The following is an 18367-nucleotide window of genomic DNA, read 5'->3' as shown; positions in this document are numbered from 1 at the left end:
TAGTGCCTTTTTACCTACAGTAACCTGCATAAAGAGTCTTCTCAGCTATACTGCCACCCTACTGCAGAGGTTCTGGTTTCTCCTGACAAGCCGCCAGAAAGCTATTTCTAATTGCTGATCTGAAGTGAACAGAGGATCTTTATGCAGACTCGTCTGTGAGCAGAGTGACTGAGAATGTGTGCTCACCAGCTCCCAGCTCAGGTGGACATACACATTGCTATAAACATTGAATACCAGGTGGCGCCATACTAAAAGGTAAATTCCATAACTCTTCACCGGAACATTTTTTACATATAAAAGGCAAACACGTAACTTTTGAAGAGCTACACATTGAAAAATAATCTATTTAAAGGGTTTTTCTAAGTTAAAAAAAAATTATATATATATATTTTAAGCTACCCACAACTAAAAGAAGCAGTGCAAAACTGAAAAACATGGAAGGCGCCTTTAGGGTTGCTGAGGGTGATGAACGACTAAACAGCTAACAAGAACAACCCAAGCTGCAGAGTCAACCTATGAACAGAACGTTACAGGCTGCTGCAATCATAGACTTCAGGCTGCCAATCATAGACTTCAGCTGTGAGATTGTGGCATCCAGTCATCAGACTGAATATAGCCTGTAAACAGTACAAGTCATGAGACCGAAAACTGCATGACAAATCTAGAGCGCTCTATGGTAAAACCATGTGCGGTTCTCTGCAAACTGGAACGCTACAGCCCTGCGGCCACATTAAGGAAATACAGTGTATAAAAGCATAAAATACATTGGTGGGTTTACTACCACATGGAAATACAGTATGTGTGGCGCACACTGCAGCATATTTAGAGAATTACTGTTATGGCACAGAATGAGTTACAAATCAAAGTCAACGATTAAATTTAATAAGCCACTATGTGAGCTGGTAGGAATCTGTAACAAAGGCTACAATTAAGTTATGCCTATCACAAGTAGCATTTAATAAATCCAATTACCATCAGACTATAAAAAAATAATTTAAATAGTGAAACAGTAGAAAAAAAATGTAAGAAACAAATAATTGGATGACTAGGCACCATCGATCTCAATTTAATGTCTGCTTCTGAAAGAATGAATTATGCTATTTATCAACCGCTATATCAAAACTGGAGGCAAGACGTCTTTTAATGAGGAGAGATGGAGAGCGACATACTGCGGAATTACTGGTAGAGATAAGGGGAAGGGAGAGTGTCCACAGACTCTGACCTTGGATCAGTCTATAAATTATCTGATCATTACAATCCAGGCGTATGAAATGTCTCAAAACCAAAGAGAGCCACACTGCACAAATTATAGCGGAATTAACATTTTCACGTGTGTCTTCCAAAGTATGGTCAGTTTACAGAGAGGATAAGGAGGGGCAGCGGCCAGGAGCCTGCACCTTACAGTTCCCGATGGCGATGCGAAACAGGAACCGGAAACATGCAGAAGTGTATGTTCAGTAACAGAAATTTAAATACAAGGCCGAAAATGTGATTCTATAGCTTATGTTGTATAAAGTGAGTTCTAATGAACAGCGCGTGGTTTGGGTATTGCATCCTTAATACAGGAGTCTTGTCCGTGACATAGACGATGAATAGGGAATGCAAATGCATGTCAATATATGGGCAGTCCATGTACCAGACAGCACACAGACAGATGCCCTATGATGCCCAATGCGAGTTATGGCCAAGCCTCAGGTACAACTCAGGAACACAGTAAGCATGCACCCGGCCTAAAAGTGGTGTTCATTACATATTAGATTAGGCTTAGAGATTTACAATTATTGATTAGTTTGTATAGGGTCAATATATGGGCAGTCCATGTACCAGACAGCACACAGACAGATGCCCTATGATGCCCAATGCGAGTTATGGCCAAGCCTCAGGTACAACTCAGGAACACAGTAAGCATGCACCCGGCCTAAAAGTGGTGTTCATTACATATTAGATTAGGCTTAGAGATTTACAATTATTGATTAGTTTGTATAGGGGATGGAAGATGATATACCTATATAATCTCCAAATATTAGCATATAAAAATTGCTCAGCACGCTCCTGCAGGGTTCACTTTTTTTTTTTTTATAACACATGCACTTGTAAACATAGACACATGTTATATGTATGAACGCAGTGTGATGGTTCCCAGCAAGAGAAACCAATTAACCCTGTAGATATACCTTTTAATGGCTAACAAAAATACATGATGTTACAGTAAGCTTTTGGGTCTTCCATGGACCATTCCTCAGGCTTAAAGGGGTTGTCCCGCGAAACAAAGTGGGGGTATACACTTCTGTATGGCCATATTAATGCACTTTGTAATGTACATCGTGCATTAAATATGAGCCATACAGAAGTTATTCACTTACCTGCTCCGTTGCTAGCGTCCTCGTCTCCATGGTGCCGTCTAATTTTCAGCGTCTAATCGCCAGATTAGACGCGCTTGCGCAGTCCGGTCTTCTTCTTTTCTGAATGGGGCCGCTCGTGCCGGAGAGCGGCTCCTCGTAGCTCCGCCCCGTCACGTGCCGATTCCAGCCAATCAGGAGGCTGGAATCGGCAATGGACCGCACAGAAGACCTGCGGTCCACCGAGGGTGAAGATCCCGGCGGCCATCTTCGCAAGGTAAGTAAGAAGTCACCGGAGCGCGGGGATTCAGGTAAGCACTATCCGTTTTTCTTTTTTAACCCCTGCATCGGGTTTGTCTCGCGCCGAACGGGGGGGCTATTGAAAAAAAAAAAAAAAAACCTTTCGGCGCGGGACAACCCCTTTAATGACCTCTTCACATCTCACAGTTTTCTTATACAGGATCTGTTTGTATTCAGATTTTTACTGCAAATTTGATTTTTCAAGCAATTTGTGTTCAGAATCATTTATGTAAAGTTGCATAAAGGTGGTTGTGTGTAGAAACTATTACGCTGCATTTTTATCTGTGGCATGCTGGGTGCTCTCAAAAAGATTGAGATTTTGGTAGCAAAGTACTGCTCATGTAGTTCTTAGCAGAGTGCGGTAGACATTTTTCTATCACATTTCTGAAGGACATCCAAATATTGCATGGCCTCTGTTCCAGCATTTTGGAAAGCACAAGCTCTTGTTGATGTAGATGACTATGAAACATGAACTTCACATTCCTTAATTATTGTTACATCGTTTCTGTGTGTAAACATCTGCTTACATGTGAGTTTTAGTTGCAAATGTATGTTTTAATGCCTTTTTTAAATAATTCTTATTAGTCACAAAGACATGCAAAAGCGGACGTGACTGTCAACAATAAGCAAGTTATCCCCTTTCAGGAAAGGTACAGAGTTTAGCAGTGCACTTAACTTTTCAAGATGCCTTATAACTAGAGCGAGTAGTGCCTTATTAGAGTACCTGCCCGCTCGTCTCTAAAGATTCAGCCGCCGGCGGGGGGGAGCGGGGAGGAATGGAGGGGAGATCTCTCTTTCCCTCTCCCCCCCACTCCCCCCTGCTCACCGCCGCAACTCACCTCTCCCCCACGCCGGCAGCCGAATCTTTAGAGACGAGCGGGCAGGTACTCGAATAAGGCACTACTCGCTTGAGTAGTTTGCCTTATCGAGTATGCTCGCTCATCTCTAGTTATAACAAAATTTAAGTTCTCTCCAGTATTGATGATTTTTATGAAGATATGTGCACGTAGACATAGACCTAATTAGAGTGCATGAACGCCATACATCTCGAATTTTGATTATGGGAGTAGTGGTGCACATAGCTTTCTGCTTGGGGGACACATTTAGCCACAAATATAAATGTTTAAGCAATTATAAAAAATTAAACTTTAATGCAAAATTGCATGAAGGTGCCTATGTGTATAAAGTGCTAAGTGGCATTCCTACATGTTGGGTGTCCACTTTCAGAAAATATTTGGATATGAGGTTTCAATAGAATATAGTTGTTCAATGTAGGTTTTATCTGTACAAATCAAGAGCGTGAATCCTGTCCCAGCTTCCAAAGGTGCGAAATGTTCCTGGCAGTGAAAGGGTTTATGGCAGAGACAAGCAGGAAAGCTGCCAGTGACCTCTATTTATCACCTCTGCTACTAGATGCCCTTGTGAAGACTGCAAACAAGAGGAGATTTTAGATGTTCTACTTTTCCATCACAACATCTAAAAATGTAATGCAACCAATTGTAAGAATTCCTATTACTGGAAATGTCACTGGATACCACGGTGATGTTTATTTATGCTCTATTAGGATCCACAGAACTCAAAAATACAACTGCTACAAGTTGCAGATTCCGTTTTTTTAAATAAAAATATGGGTAAAGGACAACACATTAGATCAGACTAATTGTGACTTTGGCTATTTCATTTAATACAGCATACAAAGTTATCTGATTGCAAAACTCTGTGACACTTTTTGCCACTCCGTGTTCCATGGGAGCGCTACCTGCCATCTGCTACAGGAACTGAGGACTTATAATACCGGTACTTTATGGTTCTAAAGTATTTTATCATCAAGAGGATATAGATGGCACTTTACATAAAAACATGATAACTCAAAATCACATATCATATCAGAATCCATAAGGTAGTGCAGAAAAACACTAAGAATTGTATAAAAGCCATTATTTATCAGACCCTGAGCATCAATCCCCACCTACCATTCTATAATATAAACGTGAAATGTAACCAAAGAGAAGGGAAAAAAATAACGAAAGGTAAAAACACAAAAGAGAACAAAAAGAGAAAAAAGAACAAAACGGGGGGATAGAGGGAGGACAAAATGGGGAGAGGGACAGAAGATGGCCTAGGACTTATTGAAAAAGGAACATAAAACCTCATTGAAAAGAATGAACCTAAAAAGGATGCTTCGCTCAAATTACATGTTGCAACTCAACAGGCAATAGAGGGGAATCTCTAACACACATTCAAGGTGACCAAACTCCAGTGAGTAAATCAAAAGTATTGTGTCCTGAGACAGTTATGTCTTCCACCCTCATAACAACATGGAGGGAATTCACCCATTGGGACCTTGTTAGAACCAAGACAGACTTCCAAAACCTTGAATTAATACTCTCATGACCAGCAGGGAATGGCAAAGAAGGCCATTGGTAACTGTAAAATAGAGAGGAGAGCTAATTCTGGAGTGTTGTGAATGGAACTTATACATAGCTTATTATAGTGTGAGAATCTCTCACTCCTTCAAATCCTTAAAGAGACCATGTCACTATCTTTTTGCACCCCTCGCTGAGGGCAGCATAAAGTAGTGCCCATCACACGGATATGTCTGCTGTGTGCATCTGTGTTGTAGTTTAAGGAAATTGCCTGGGCATTGACCACATACCAGCCAAACTGCTCACAGCAGTGTCAGTCAAGATCCTAACCAACCTATGTCAAAAGATCCGGAGCTCCAAATCATGCCCAAAAGACTGGACAATTGTTGAACGGGAACTGCTGGACGTTCGAGCTGACTTCCGCAAAGGACGTGGCACCAGAGACTAAATCGTGAACCTGCGCTGGATCGTGGAGAAGATCCGGGAGTATCAAAAGGACGTGTACATGTGTTTCATCGACTACAGCAAGGCATTTGACTGTGTCGAACATGACAAGTTTTGGAAGTGTCTGAAGCAAATGGGTATCCCAGAACATATTGAACAGCTTATAAGGTCGCTTTACAACAACCAAGAAGCAACAGTCAGGACAGCTTATGGAAACATGGATTGGTTCGGAATTGAGAAAGGCGTACGGCGAGGCTGCATTCTATCACCAGTCCTTCTCAATCTGTATGCAGAAACGATCATGAGGTGATGCAATTTGGACAAATTAGAAATCAGAGTCAAAATCTGTGGCAGAAATGTCAACAACATTCGATATGCAGATGACGCCACCCTGCGTGCGGAAAGTGAGAGAGACCTGGAATACCTTATCCAACGAGTGCAAAAGGTAAGCAAACGCATGGGACTGTACCTCCACAGCAAGAAAACAAAAATCATGACCGCGGTAGGCAACAGTACAGTGAACATAAAAATTAACAACGAAGAAGTCGAGACGGTCCAAAATTTCATCTTCCTTGGATCCAAAAATCGATTGCAATGGGCAATCTGGGCCCGAGATCAAGAGATGGATTACACTAGGTAGGAATGCAATGCAAGAAATGGAAAAGATCGGGAAAAGCAAGGATATTAGCATTGCAACAAAAACCAGACTGGTCAATACAATCGTCTTTCCCATAACGACGTATGGTTGAAATAGTTGGATGCTCAGGAAAACAGACGGAAGGAAAATTGATGTGTTTGAACTACAGTGCTGGAGGAGAATCCTACGGATACCTTGGACTGCCATGACGACGAACAAGGTTGTGTTAGATCACGGCACACCGAAAATATCACTAGAGGGCAAAATCATCAAACAGCGGCTCTCTTTTTTTGGCCACGTGATGCACGCTAACTCACTGGAAACAGTACTGATGCTTGGCAAGGTCAGTGGGGAGAGAAGATCAGGATGACAAAGAACAACATGGCGAGATACAATCAAGGGCACCACGAACATGTCAATCACGGAATTGAAAGAAGCTGTGAAAGATAGGAATGCATGGAGAACATTGATCCATGGAGTGACCGATAATCATCATCACTTTTTATTAGCCGAATCCCATGCATAGAGGACTACCGCTAGTAGTCCTGGATATTCATGAGCTGTAGACTAGCTATACCCACCCTGCCCTCCACCCAAGGATTGACTGCTGTCTGCTTATTACTGTGCATAGAGAGGCAGCTGTCAATCATTGGCTGGAGGGGGAGATGCGTTGGGCTAAGCTGCAGCTCATGAATATGTAGGACTAGTTATGTGTCTGGCAGCTACTTATAAAATGCATGTTTCTTACTACTGCACAGATACACACAGCAGACATATCACTAAACCATAAATACAACTTGTCTGCCAAAAAACAAATCCTCAGACAGCTACGTTGAGCGATAAATAAAAGTTATGATTTTTTAAATGTCGGACGGAAAAGAAAGAGAAAAAAAAAAAGGTTTGCGTCCTTAAAGAAGTAGAGCAACACCATCCATACCATCATTACATGTGGGTCACAGGACCCTCCTCCATGCAGCACCTGCAGAAGAACTTATTATAATACTTTAACTGAAATCAATCCTAAAAGAACTACAGAGTATTAGAAAAACAACATGTCTGTTTCCAGAAATAGTGGCGCACCAGTATGGTAACTCAACTCCACTGAAGGGAATACAACAGAGGTGCAATACCTCATACAGCCTACCATATGGACAGGGGTGGTGCTGATTAAGGAAGAACACTATATAATTTCACATGGCAAATGTTTCAGAAATGTATGCGCCTCTCCTAGTCATCTGCCATATGGCTTGCGACGGTCGGGTCGTAGTAACTTACGAGTCATAATGTGACCACATTGACTTGCATTCCGTGAAATACAGGTAAGATCTCTGGCTGTGCGATGTGTCGCGGCCTACCTCACTACGTAGCCCTAGTCTACAAGACTGACAGTTAACCCCTGCAGGCTCTGGTAAACTGCACAGCAGTGAAAACTTGGGAGAAACAGGCAGGAACTAAACAATGTTTTTAATTAAAAGGAAAGTATCTGCTTCGTTTTATAATTACGGGAACATGTGAAGGTTGGAGAGTTCCGGTTGAAAATTAAAGGCCTTAGGGACCAAGAAACCTAATTAAACATGGTAAAGGTAGAAGGGAGATTGAAGCCTCATTAATAACTTATGAAGGTATCTGATAAGAACTTGCCTTTGGGAGACCTAGATGCAGTCTCTTGCTAATTTATAGGCTCTTTATGATTACCTGAATGCGGGCTCCGAACATGAAAGGCTGAACTCATTTTCCACACCAATCTTCAAACAAGCAAATGAAAACAAGCTAATTTGCAGTGCAATAGAGGTTTCATTTCACTGCAATATTTAAACATACGTTAGAGCTATACATATCTATAGATAAAAAATGCATGTAATGTACATGGCTACTTGAGTGTCAATTTAGCCTTGCAGGGAGGGGCGTAGCTAAAGGCTCACGGGCCCAGGTGCAAAAGTTTATCTTGGCCCCCCCACCAACTTTTCTTAATGCCTTAACGCAGAGGCACAACTTGAAGCTCCTGGGCCCCAATACAAAACCTGTAACAGGGTCCCCAACTATGGGCCCCCTAAGGCTCCTGGGCCCAGGAGCAACCGCATCCCCTATAGTTACACCAGTGCTTGCAGGTCTCTCAAGTACCGTAGCAATGCAGCTGGATTGCCAAAGACACAGTTCAGCTATAGCACGTCTGCAAAGGAAGCATCAATCAATAGTTAGAAAAAACATAATGTTCAAATGTAGCAAAGTTTATCTTGGCACTTAACCCATTAAACTGTGGCACAGAACTTATTCTTGCCTTTTCAACTGGTTTACAACAGCTTTTGTAGTGTGAGGCCTGATATTTGCATGGAGCAGTACACAGACATCCCATCCATGTGCTGGCCGACATACAGGACCCCCCCAGATTACATAAACTAATTTCGTCTGAGAATCTGACAAGAATAGGACAAGCTATGATTTTTTTTTTACTCTGCGTGCCATTTCTGTCTGATTTCGGTCCAATTCTTCAGTTTGAAAATTAGGCAGAAATATTAACCCTGTGCAAATAATTAAAGGGGTTGTCCCGCGGCAGCAAGTGGGTCTATACACTTCTGTATGGCCATATTAATGCACTTTGTAATGTACATTGTGCATTAATTATGAGCCATACAGAAGTTATAAGAAGTTTTTCACTTACCTGGTCCGTTGCTAGCGTCCTCGTTTCCATGGAGCCGACTAATTTTCGCCGTCTAATGGCCAAATTAGCCGCGCTTGCGCAGTCCGGGTCTTCTTCTTTCCTCAATGGGGCTCCGTGTAGCTCCGCCCCGTCACGTGCCGATTCCAGCCAATCAGGAGGCTGGAATCGGCAATGGACCGCACAGAAGCCCTGCGGTCCACCGAGGGTGAAGATCCCGGCGGCCATCTTCAGCAGGTAAGCAAGAAGTCACCGGAGCGCGGGGATTCAGGTAAGCACTCTCCGGTGTTCTTTTTTTAACCCCTGCATCGGGGTTGTCTCGCGCCGAACGGGGGGGGGGTTTGAAAAAAAAAAAAAAACCCGTTTCGGCGCGGGACAACCCCTTTAAGATAACTTGTTGCGATAAGTTACCAGCGTTGGGTTAAAGTTTGTTACATCTGTTCACATGAGGGTTCATGGCCACAAACATAGCAGGGCAGCACTTTACAGATTTCATAAACAACGGCTCTGCCAGCAAAGACCGCGTTCGGCTGTGTGTGGGTATCACACGGGCATTTGCAATGCGACAGTTTTTTTTCTTAAATTCCCGGCTCTGAAACAGAATGGGTATGTGTATGCAAACGGCAGCCATACGTAATGTATTGCATATGGTCACCATTTTGCACGCCGCTTATACAAATGTATAGGGCTCATGCTGCATGGTACACAAAGAAATAGAGCATGCTGCGAACTATTTCTCATGTGTACTGACACACTGTCTACATGCACACGTGCATAGATCAATGAAAGCCCACTGATTTTCATTAACTCCACTCACCACGTATTATATGTCTGTAATATGTGGTGAAAACGCGGTTGTGGACATGAGCCCTAGGAGGCATATCAGTACTCTGCACTCACAGAATTGTTTCTGGGGGAAAGCTAAAAAACCTTTGGATTCCTTTCCATGCACCACACTTAACCCCTTAGTGACCACCCTATCAACATTTTACGTCCTGCTTTGCTTGGCTTTAATCCCCTGGGCTGTAAAAAAAAATGCTTTCTCTGGGGTTTAAAGCTCTGCAGGCTGTGGATGTGACAGGAGGTATCCGACAACCTGGAGGAGTCATGGGGGGCCGCTGCGATCGCATGAATGTAAATGAAAAGTTTAAAAAGTTAGATTTCTAGCTCCCCTCGTGGATCAGATACAAGAGGGAAGCTGAAAATACTTACCCCCGTCCTCCGCGATGTCCCGCGACGATCTGGACCTGCCGCGGGCATCTGTGCATGCGTCGGTGTGGCGTGCATGCGCAGAAGGCCAGATAGCCAGGCAAATTTAAAATCTCCCTGCACCTGGCTGTCAGAGATAGCTGTGTATTGGGAGATGTCACCGGGTCCGCTGTATGAGGTTCCCGGTCACGTGATCACCGTTAGCCATTGGATAAAAGTAATTATGTAAAATTAAGAAGTGTAAAAAAAAAAGTTAAAGTTTCAACTCTCCCTATGGATTGTATCTGTGAGGGGAGATAAAAATACATACCTAAGGTCCCCAGATCTGTCCCCTGATTGGATCTTAATCCGCGAACCTTTCCCAGCTTTGGCACATGTGCTCGTCAGCAAAATGGGGGACGCATGCGCAAAAGTCAATTGTCCAGTAAATTTAAGATCTCCCTGTTCCTGGCTACCAAAAGTAGCCAAGAGCCTGGAGATGCCACGGGGTGAAGCACTATGCGGTTGCTAGTTACATGATCGTCGTTATCTAATGGATAATGGTAATGACGTAAAAGTTAAAAAAAACTGCAGCTGCTGCCCGGTGGTAAGCAAGTGGGTGCACCTGTTGCGGTAGTCAACTTTTTAAATTGTCTATTGGTGATTGGTGTATACTATGTGAATTGTATATTTATTGTTGGCTTGGTGTCTTGTGGCTTTAGCTTGACAAAGACCCCTCTCTGGGGTTGAAACGTTGTGTGTTTTAGGTCTTTTGGAGTAATCAAAGGAGCATCACCATTCATGCAATAATTTCGTAATTACTCGGCTGTGCTGCTCTATTCATCTACTTTGGAAATATATATCTTATGAAAGATTTGTAAAGTAGGTTTGTCATTTTTCCACATTTTCAATTGCAATGTCTCAAATATGTGCAATTTTTTCAAAGTTTTCCCAATGTTGCAGTTTTTAATAAATATGCACAAATTCTATCGATCTATTTTCACCACCTAAATGAAGTACAATAAGTGGCGAAAAAACAATCTCAGAATCACTTGGATGCAAAACATTTACGGAGTTATTCTATGTTAAATTGACACATGTAAGGTTTCCAAAACTTGGATCCGTCACTAAGGCGCAAACAGGCGTGGTCACTAAGGGGTTAAATCACCGGCTAGTTCTATGCACAGGGAAAAGAAGTTTTGTTTTGGCAGATGGTCATATGTATAATACAGAGCACCACAAGTGAATGTGTAAGCTGTTGGCCATCACAAGATCCTTGAGTGCAAGTCGCATCAGACAGCAAACAGACATCCAATCAGTGTGCTGTCCAATGTGCTGAAAACCGCAAACGGACATGCTATCCCAGCCGAAAATCGGACAACAATAGTACATGTTACAGTTTTGTTTTACTCTTACAATCAAATGAATGGGTCCTATTTCAATCTGAAAATCATCCGGAAAAATATCCTTGTGCAAGTAGCCTGATTCAGCATCAAACTGAGCATTCATAAGATTCCTTGTCATCAGAAGGTGGATTTTACCATCAGAACCTTCAGTGCAATATGAGCAACGATGCAGAAACCACGCAGATTCCAATATGGATCCCATGCTGTCACTGCGCTGTGTGAACGAGGGCTTAGGAAGAGAAGTAACTACAACTCATCTGACAAACACATACCACCACTATTCATAGAAGGCAGCTTATGACCAAGGACTGTACTTTGGCCTACAAATATAATACAATAAGCTGCACTTATGTTTAAACGTAACATCAGTTGTCTTTGTTGGGCCTTTTGAAATTAACTATGCTGGGCTTCCGATCTACACATAATTCATGCCTCCAAAAGTCTATTCTCAACAGGTAAGGCTGTATGCAGAAGAGTCCCACGGTATTGTGTAAGAGAATATCTGTGGCCGTCTGTCTAGCCTTGCCAAACTGCTGTGGCTACTGTCAGGTGCCAAGTCGAAAGCAAAATAAAATTAACAAGACACACAAGCAGGTGACATACAATACATTCCATATACCGTCACTACACATAGCATGCTGCAGATCTCCGGGATTGCCTGAACTTTAGGGCATCGGCACATGTCCGCCTCTTCATTTTTTCACCCTCCGGCATAGTTTTCCTCTGGTGTTTTTGCACTAACAACAAAACTATGTTTTGTGTCCGGTGGCAAAAGTTATTCCACTGGATTTCTCCATGTATCCAACAGGCACCCTGGACAGGAGGATACTGCATAACGTTATCAGTCTGCTCAGGCAACAATCACCATTCTGGATAGAACTGTTATATATGAAGCCGTACTTAGAATTCACTTCAGGTAATTAAGGATACTATTGGGTACTGAAATAAAGTTATTTTGCCATGCACTGTAACAGTGGCAACTGAATCTACCTTTATCTTATAACAGTCATGATACCTGGTGCTTCCGATAAAATGTAACTTGGTCATTTGTTATAATTCATATGGGAACACCAGTCTCCGACTTATCATTCTTCTCTTATTCATTATTAGATGGGCAAAGCTGCAGTACTTTCAGGCCAGTACTAGTCTAATTGCATGCAGCATCTTCACTACTGCTTGTCCTGGCCGCAGGAAATCTCCACATCCTACATGAAAATCCCAGGCTGCATTATATCTGGACCAACACTTACTAGCCATGCACTGGCCTTCGTGAGCCTTCCACACCTGGAAATGCTAAGCTCCAGACTAAAACATTACCTGGGTGCCGCTGGCTCCTCGCCTGAAATATTTAGGAGCCAAATAAAATGTAACGATTGAAAGTTTTATTACATACATACACATATATATTTATCTATCTGTATGTACATACATATATACATGTACACGTACACACGGCTAAATCACACAATATAAATCACATCCAGAGCCCCCCTGCGGCAGTAGAATTACATGTAGAGCTCCATAGTAATCATGGCGAACTCGTGAACAACCCCCCAATCATCCATAATAATGTATTCAGCCTGCTCACTCTTCTCACCATCGTTCACAGTAATGAATTGAGCCCCCTCAACCCCTGCAGTATATACTGAATTCAGCCCCCTCAGCCCCTGCAGTATATACTGAATTCAGCCCCCTCAGCCCCTGCAGTATATACTGAATTCAGCCCCCTCAGCCCCTGCAGTATATACTGAATTCAGCCCCCTCAGCCCCTGCAGTATATACTGAATTCAGCCCCCTCAGCCCCTGCAGTATATACTGAATTCAGCCCCCTCAGCCCCTGCAGTATATACTGAATTCAGCCCACTCGTCCCCCAAAGTAATGAATTGAGCCCACTCATTCCTGCCCCCCACTGTTCACAGGAACAAACTAGCCCTGCTCAACAGCACCAATCCATTATATTGAATAGAGCCAATCATTCCCCTCGCTGTATTAATTGTGCAGTCCACAACAAGTTACTGTACCCGCTCATTACCCCTTGCTGTCTATAATTAATTGAGCTATCCATAGTGATCAATTGAACCTGCTCATCTACCCCCTCCCTATACATAGTAATTGAGTGCCCCTCTCCCCAGTCGCTGACAGTATTTAACGTAGACTGCTCATTCCCCTCAGCATTCATAGTATTTAATTGAGCTGACTCAATCCACCTACCCTGCAGTCGATAGTAATTACGTGAGCCCACTTATCCCCTCCAGGCATTCATTGTAATTAATTGAGCCCCAACCACCCACCCACCAGACATAGTAATTAATAGGGCAGTTCTGGTAATTAACTGTGCCCGCTCATTCCTCCCATGCCATCTCTAGTAATAGCAAACAAAAATTTGGGGGGCTCAAGGGCCGACTAGGATTAAATTGTAACCAATCCCACCACAGCCTTTGCCATAAGGTGAAACCCACAGTGGGGTCCCCTTAAAAAGTAACCTTTATTGATATGTAGTAAAATATATTCTAGTAGCAATGAATTAACAAGATCAGAGTCCCAATATAGTGTGAATGAGTGTAATAGATTAGACAAAGCCAGTCGAAGAGAAACAATATCCTGCCTTGCTAATTATGTACACATATCAGGGTCACGACTGACATTTGCTGCAAATGGTGCGCACTACCACGCAGCAATACACTGCTACTGCATTTCCCCGAAAATAAAGCACAGTGTCTTATTTTTGGGGGTGTCTTATACATACTTAGCTGCCGTCGTCTGTGTCTCTCGCGCTGGTCCCCGCGCTGCTGCAGTCCTCAGCACTGACAGGATTCTATTCTCCTGGTAACGGTGCTTTGAATACCCCGCCTCTGGTAAGCGCTGTGATTGGTTCATCAAACACCGTCTCTGATTGGCTGGTGCTCATTACCAGGAGAAGTAATGTCAGGAGTTAATCCTGTTAGCGCTGAGAACTGCAGCCTGCAGCAGTGCGAGCGACACAGACGCCAGCGGCTAGGCGAGTTTAAGCAATGAGGTAAAAAAAAAAAAAAAAAAAATCAATACTCATGGCCCTCCTAGCAGCTTATCCGCAGGGGGGTTAGAGGCTGCAGGGAAGATGAGTGACACGGGCGGCAAGCTCCTAGCAGCATGGAATGCGTTCTGGCTGGGATGGAGGGTTAGGGTTAGTTTCACTGTTAGGCTTACATTATTAGCTGTAAATGCTTCCATGTTACTGCAGCCCCGCTTTCACATGGATGTACATCTAATACTGTAAGCGTAACACTGAAACTAACCCTAACCCCCCCCCCTCATCCAAGCCAAACTCATTCCACTCTGCTAGGACCTTGCACCAGCCAGCCAATCAGCAGCTAAGTCCTCACCCATACTTGTGATGGAGACAAGCTACAATATAACTGGAAGATTCCTGGTTGTTCCACACTTCTTCTATTTAGGAATTATTTCCAATCAACTGAATTTGCAGGTGGACTCCAATTGACGTGTAGAAACATCTCAAAGGTGATCAAGGGAAATGGGAGGCCTCCAGAGTTCCATTTCAAGTATCATACCCAAAGGGCCTGAATAATTATTGCAATGCAAAATGTTATTCTTTTCTTTTTTTAATTGCAAAGATTTCTAATATTCCGTTTTCACTTTCTCATTACGAGGGGTATTTAGTGCAGAATGATGGGGGAAACTTGATATTTTTTTTCATTTGCGCAAGGCCACAACATATCAAAATGTAAAAAAAAAGTGAAAAGGTCTAAAGATTTCCGAGCCCCACTGTATGTACTGATAATTCTTGTGAAACAAACAGACTTTGTTATTGTTGTTGAAAACTGGTTTTGCAATGCGTCGTCACCTGAGATAGAGAACAATCCTCTTTGTATGAGACTAAGTTCTTGAAGAAGTACATGAATTCATTTTATGTACTGCCATCACTGGAAGCTGCAGGAGACTTAAAGGACACAAGCTATTGAACTGCCGCATTGTATCTGAAATATTAAAATACAATGAATTTAATCAGGAAGTGTTTTATGATGCTACTCATGACTTTAATATAAGACACATGTCCTTTGGCAACCAAATCAAATTACTTTAATGCTTGCTGGGTATTATTTATTGTTTAAACTGCATATCCAGCTGAAATAAATGGACACCATAATGCAGCAGTGCTGCGTGATTTATCATACACATACTGTAATGCCAATACACTCAATATGTAAATACACTATTGCTGGGACCAGTCACTTACTTGTGAAGGGGTGCAAGTGGATGCATTTTAGAAGAGTGAAGGTTTACGGTATATTATAGACAACACTTCCTCCTTCCAAAATCAGAAATGAGGGGATAGCAATGCTAGGATATTCCATTAGCTATGGGGAATTGTCTGGTGAATGTACATTGTCAGCAATACTTCGTACACAGAGAAGATTGATCAAGTGAAAAGTGGGGCGAATTAATTGCAAATTTTTGTGCAAATATAGCTTGCACAAAAACTGTATATTTAAACCACTTCCAGCAGCACTTCTAATAAGTGGGTAAGGCTTGTCATTAGGGCATGTGTTTGCCCTTGGCCTGACAGAATTATGGATAAATTAAGCCAAGAACTGACGTAAATTATATCAGAATGCAACTCCAGCTTGTAATTGACATTGATTTCTGTGTAGGTGCATGGGCGCCTCAAGGTTTGCCTAATGTATAAGCAGGCATGTGCTTCTTGAACGCTCATTTGCCTGAATGTTGACCTCTGCAAAGCTATTCCTAATCAGTCGGAGAAATAAATGAATAAAAAGGAACCTTAGCCCCCCCAACCAGAAGGACATACATTAACGTCATCTGGGTGCAGGGTTTGTACGGAGGGGGAATGGGAGCCATTCCTGCTCCATAAAAGGCAGGTTTCTATTAACTCTATAAATACACTGTTAACTTTGACAAAGGCATTTAAATCCCCCGATTGGGGGTCCTGCACAGCTTGATTGCCATAAGTTAAGTTTTCACCATTTTATACACACACGTGTTGCTCCTACAGCGCAGTCCCAGACCCATCTGTTGACGTATAGAAGGAGTCATAAATGTAGAAACTACCTATATTTGGAGGATTCCACAGATTGTTTTCTGCAGCATGTGGACAAGATTTAGTAAAATCTATATAAAATAACCGGAAGCACTTTTGCAAAATTTGTAGTAAATTATTGTGTCAATTTAAATGTAAATGTAAAAAAAAAGTTGCATGCAACCTTGAACGCATAGGGAATGACTACTTAACGGATTTCGTAGCCATTTTCCATGATTTTAAGTGGCCATGTAGGGCTAAAGTAAAACAGAGCCCGTTTTCCTACAAGGTTTTTATAATATACCCCCGTTAATTCTTGGAGACGGCAATTCATTAACTACCTGTTCCAGAATATCTTCCACTTCTAATAGAAGATATTGTTGATGTGGGTGCTGATGCGGAAAACTTTCTTCTCCAAGTCAGAAAACCTGTCCACTATGATTAATTAGTGAAAATATAAAACGTCAAGCAGAACTATAAAATGTTGTTGACCTGTAATGTTTTATAGCTTTTCTTTATAGCCAATAGTCTCCTGACACTAAAATGGTGTATTGACTGTTAAATATGTTTACAATGTACATTTAGCTGAGACACAAGAATACTTTGTTAGCAGATTATGGTGTGCCGTCAGCATGGGATTAGTAAACTGCAAATGTTACTCAAGCACACATTGCAAAACAGCTTCATAAATCTAAGGTTAAATGCCTTCTACATGCCCCAAAGTTAGTATCAACAGCAATAATTACGTAAGGTAGCCAGACTGTTGGCCCATTACCATGACTTGTCCAAACTTGACTCTGAATAGCAAATCTGTCCATGCGGGCAGTGAAATAAGGATGATTTATAACCAGGCAGATATGCAGTTTAGTAGTCTTGGAAAGCTGGTTGAAAACCACTGCAGGAACTGTATCCTATCACAGAATGCAGATATAATGAACATGCTGTATGGTAGGGCTATGGAGGTGGAGTGGGAGTCATGGGGTCTGAGTCAGAGCCCCATTTTGGTGAAGTCGAAATGTACCGACTGACTTACAAAAACTATAACTTTTTTAAGTTAGAGTTAGTTAACTATAAATATGGTAGAATTAATTCAATGCAAAGTTTGTTACAGATTTTCTGTCATAGGAATTTCGGAAAGTTTTGAAATGTCGTATAAATATACGTTCTATTTATCTAAGCACCTATCAAAAATGGATAACTAGGATGTGGAAACAGCAGTAGAAAATCAGTTATTTCCTTTCCGCTCCAATAGACCAGGTATCCTTAGGCTGATTCTTCAAGGACTTTAGATGAGATGAATCTGCACATGCAGTAGTGAAGCTCTTCTTCTACACACCAGAGGATCATAATGGGGATGAAAAGCCTGATGTTACTATTTTAATACAGTACATTTATCACTTAAAAACATGAGTCATATATGAAGGAGTCAGGAGTCTTGAAAAATGGAGTTGGAGTCTGAGACCGAGTTGAAGTTTGGGTTACTGACTTCACAGCCCTGCTGTATGGCTGAAGAGAACTCAGACCTATGGATACAGCAATGCTTAGAGCTCATACACAACAGCACCCTGGGGTTCTGATTTCTTGCTCTGTGTAGGGAGCAGGAAAACGTCACCCCCTAGCTGAATGTATCCATCTTATGATGGAACTGAACGGCACAGAACAGACCTCATTGACTATAATGAGGTCCGTTCAGTTTCTGGCCAGGCTTCCAACTTTATACATGAGACACAGTGCCGCAAGCTGCCCTATTCCTTCCCATTTTTAAAAGGAATTTAGTGATGATCGTTTCGAACGCAACCCTCGATAATGATGTGAATGAACCCTTGGAGAAACGGTCTCAAGACATTTTTTTTTAAATTGAAGCAGGCAGAGCAAACAGCTTCCTGCAATAGGCGTAACTCAGAAACCCGTGGCGCTAACAAGTGCTACTATTCACATACCCACTAAAGAGCGCATTTCTTACACTTTTTGCATGGTTTGTATTGCAGAGGGTGT

General features: G+C 42.2%; 1 protein-coding gene across 3 annotated transcripts in view; it reads right to left on the bottom strand.

Annotated features, from left to right (window-relative positions):
- COMMD10 (COMM domain containing 10) overlaps positions 1-18367 on the bottom strand; it is a 315537-nt gene that overhangs the window by 172989 nt on the left and 124181 nt on the right. The window contains exon 6 of one of the 3 annotated variants that reach the window (XM_066603093.1): positions 15109-15311. The exons of the other annotated variants lie outside the window; for them this stretch is intronic. Coding sequence (XP_066459190.1) covers positions 15276-15311 — 36 coding nt within the window. The 3' untranslated portion in view covers positions 15109-15275. Of the gene's footprint in view, positions 1-15108; positions 15312-18367 lie in introns of those variants that run through there. 3 annotated transcript variants of the gene reach the window in all.

This window comes from Eleutherodactylus coqui, chromosome 5 (assembly GCF_035609145.1).
Source record: "Eleutherodactylus coqui strain aEleCoq1 chromosome 5, aEleCoq1.hap1, whole genome shotgun sequence".
Classification (NCBI taxonomy): domain Eukaryota; kingdom Metazoa; phylum Chordata; class Amphibia; order Anura; family Eleutherodactylidae; genus Eleutherodactylus; species Eleutherodactylus coqui.
The sequence above is the reverse complement of the archived record's forward strand: the minus strand, read 5'-3'. Positions and strand labels throughout refer to the sequence as shown.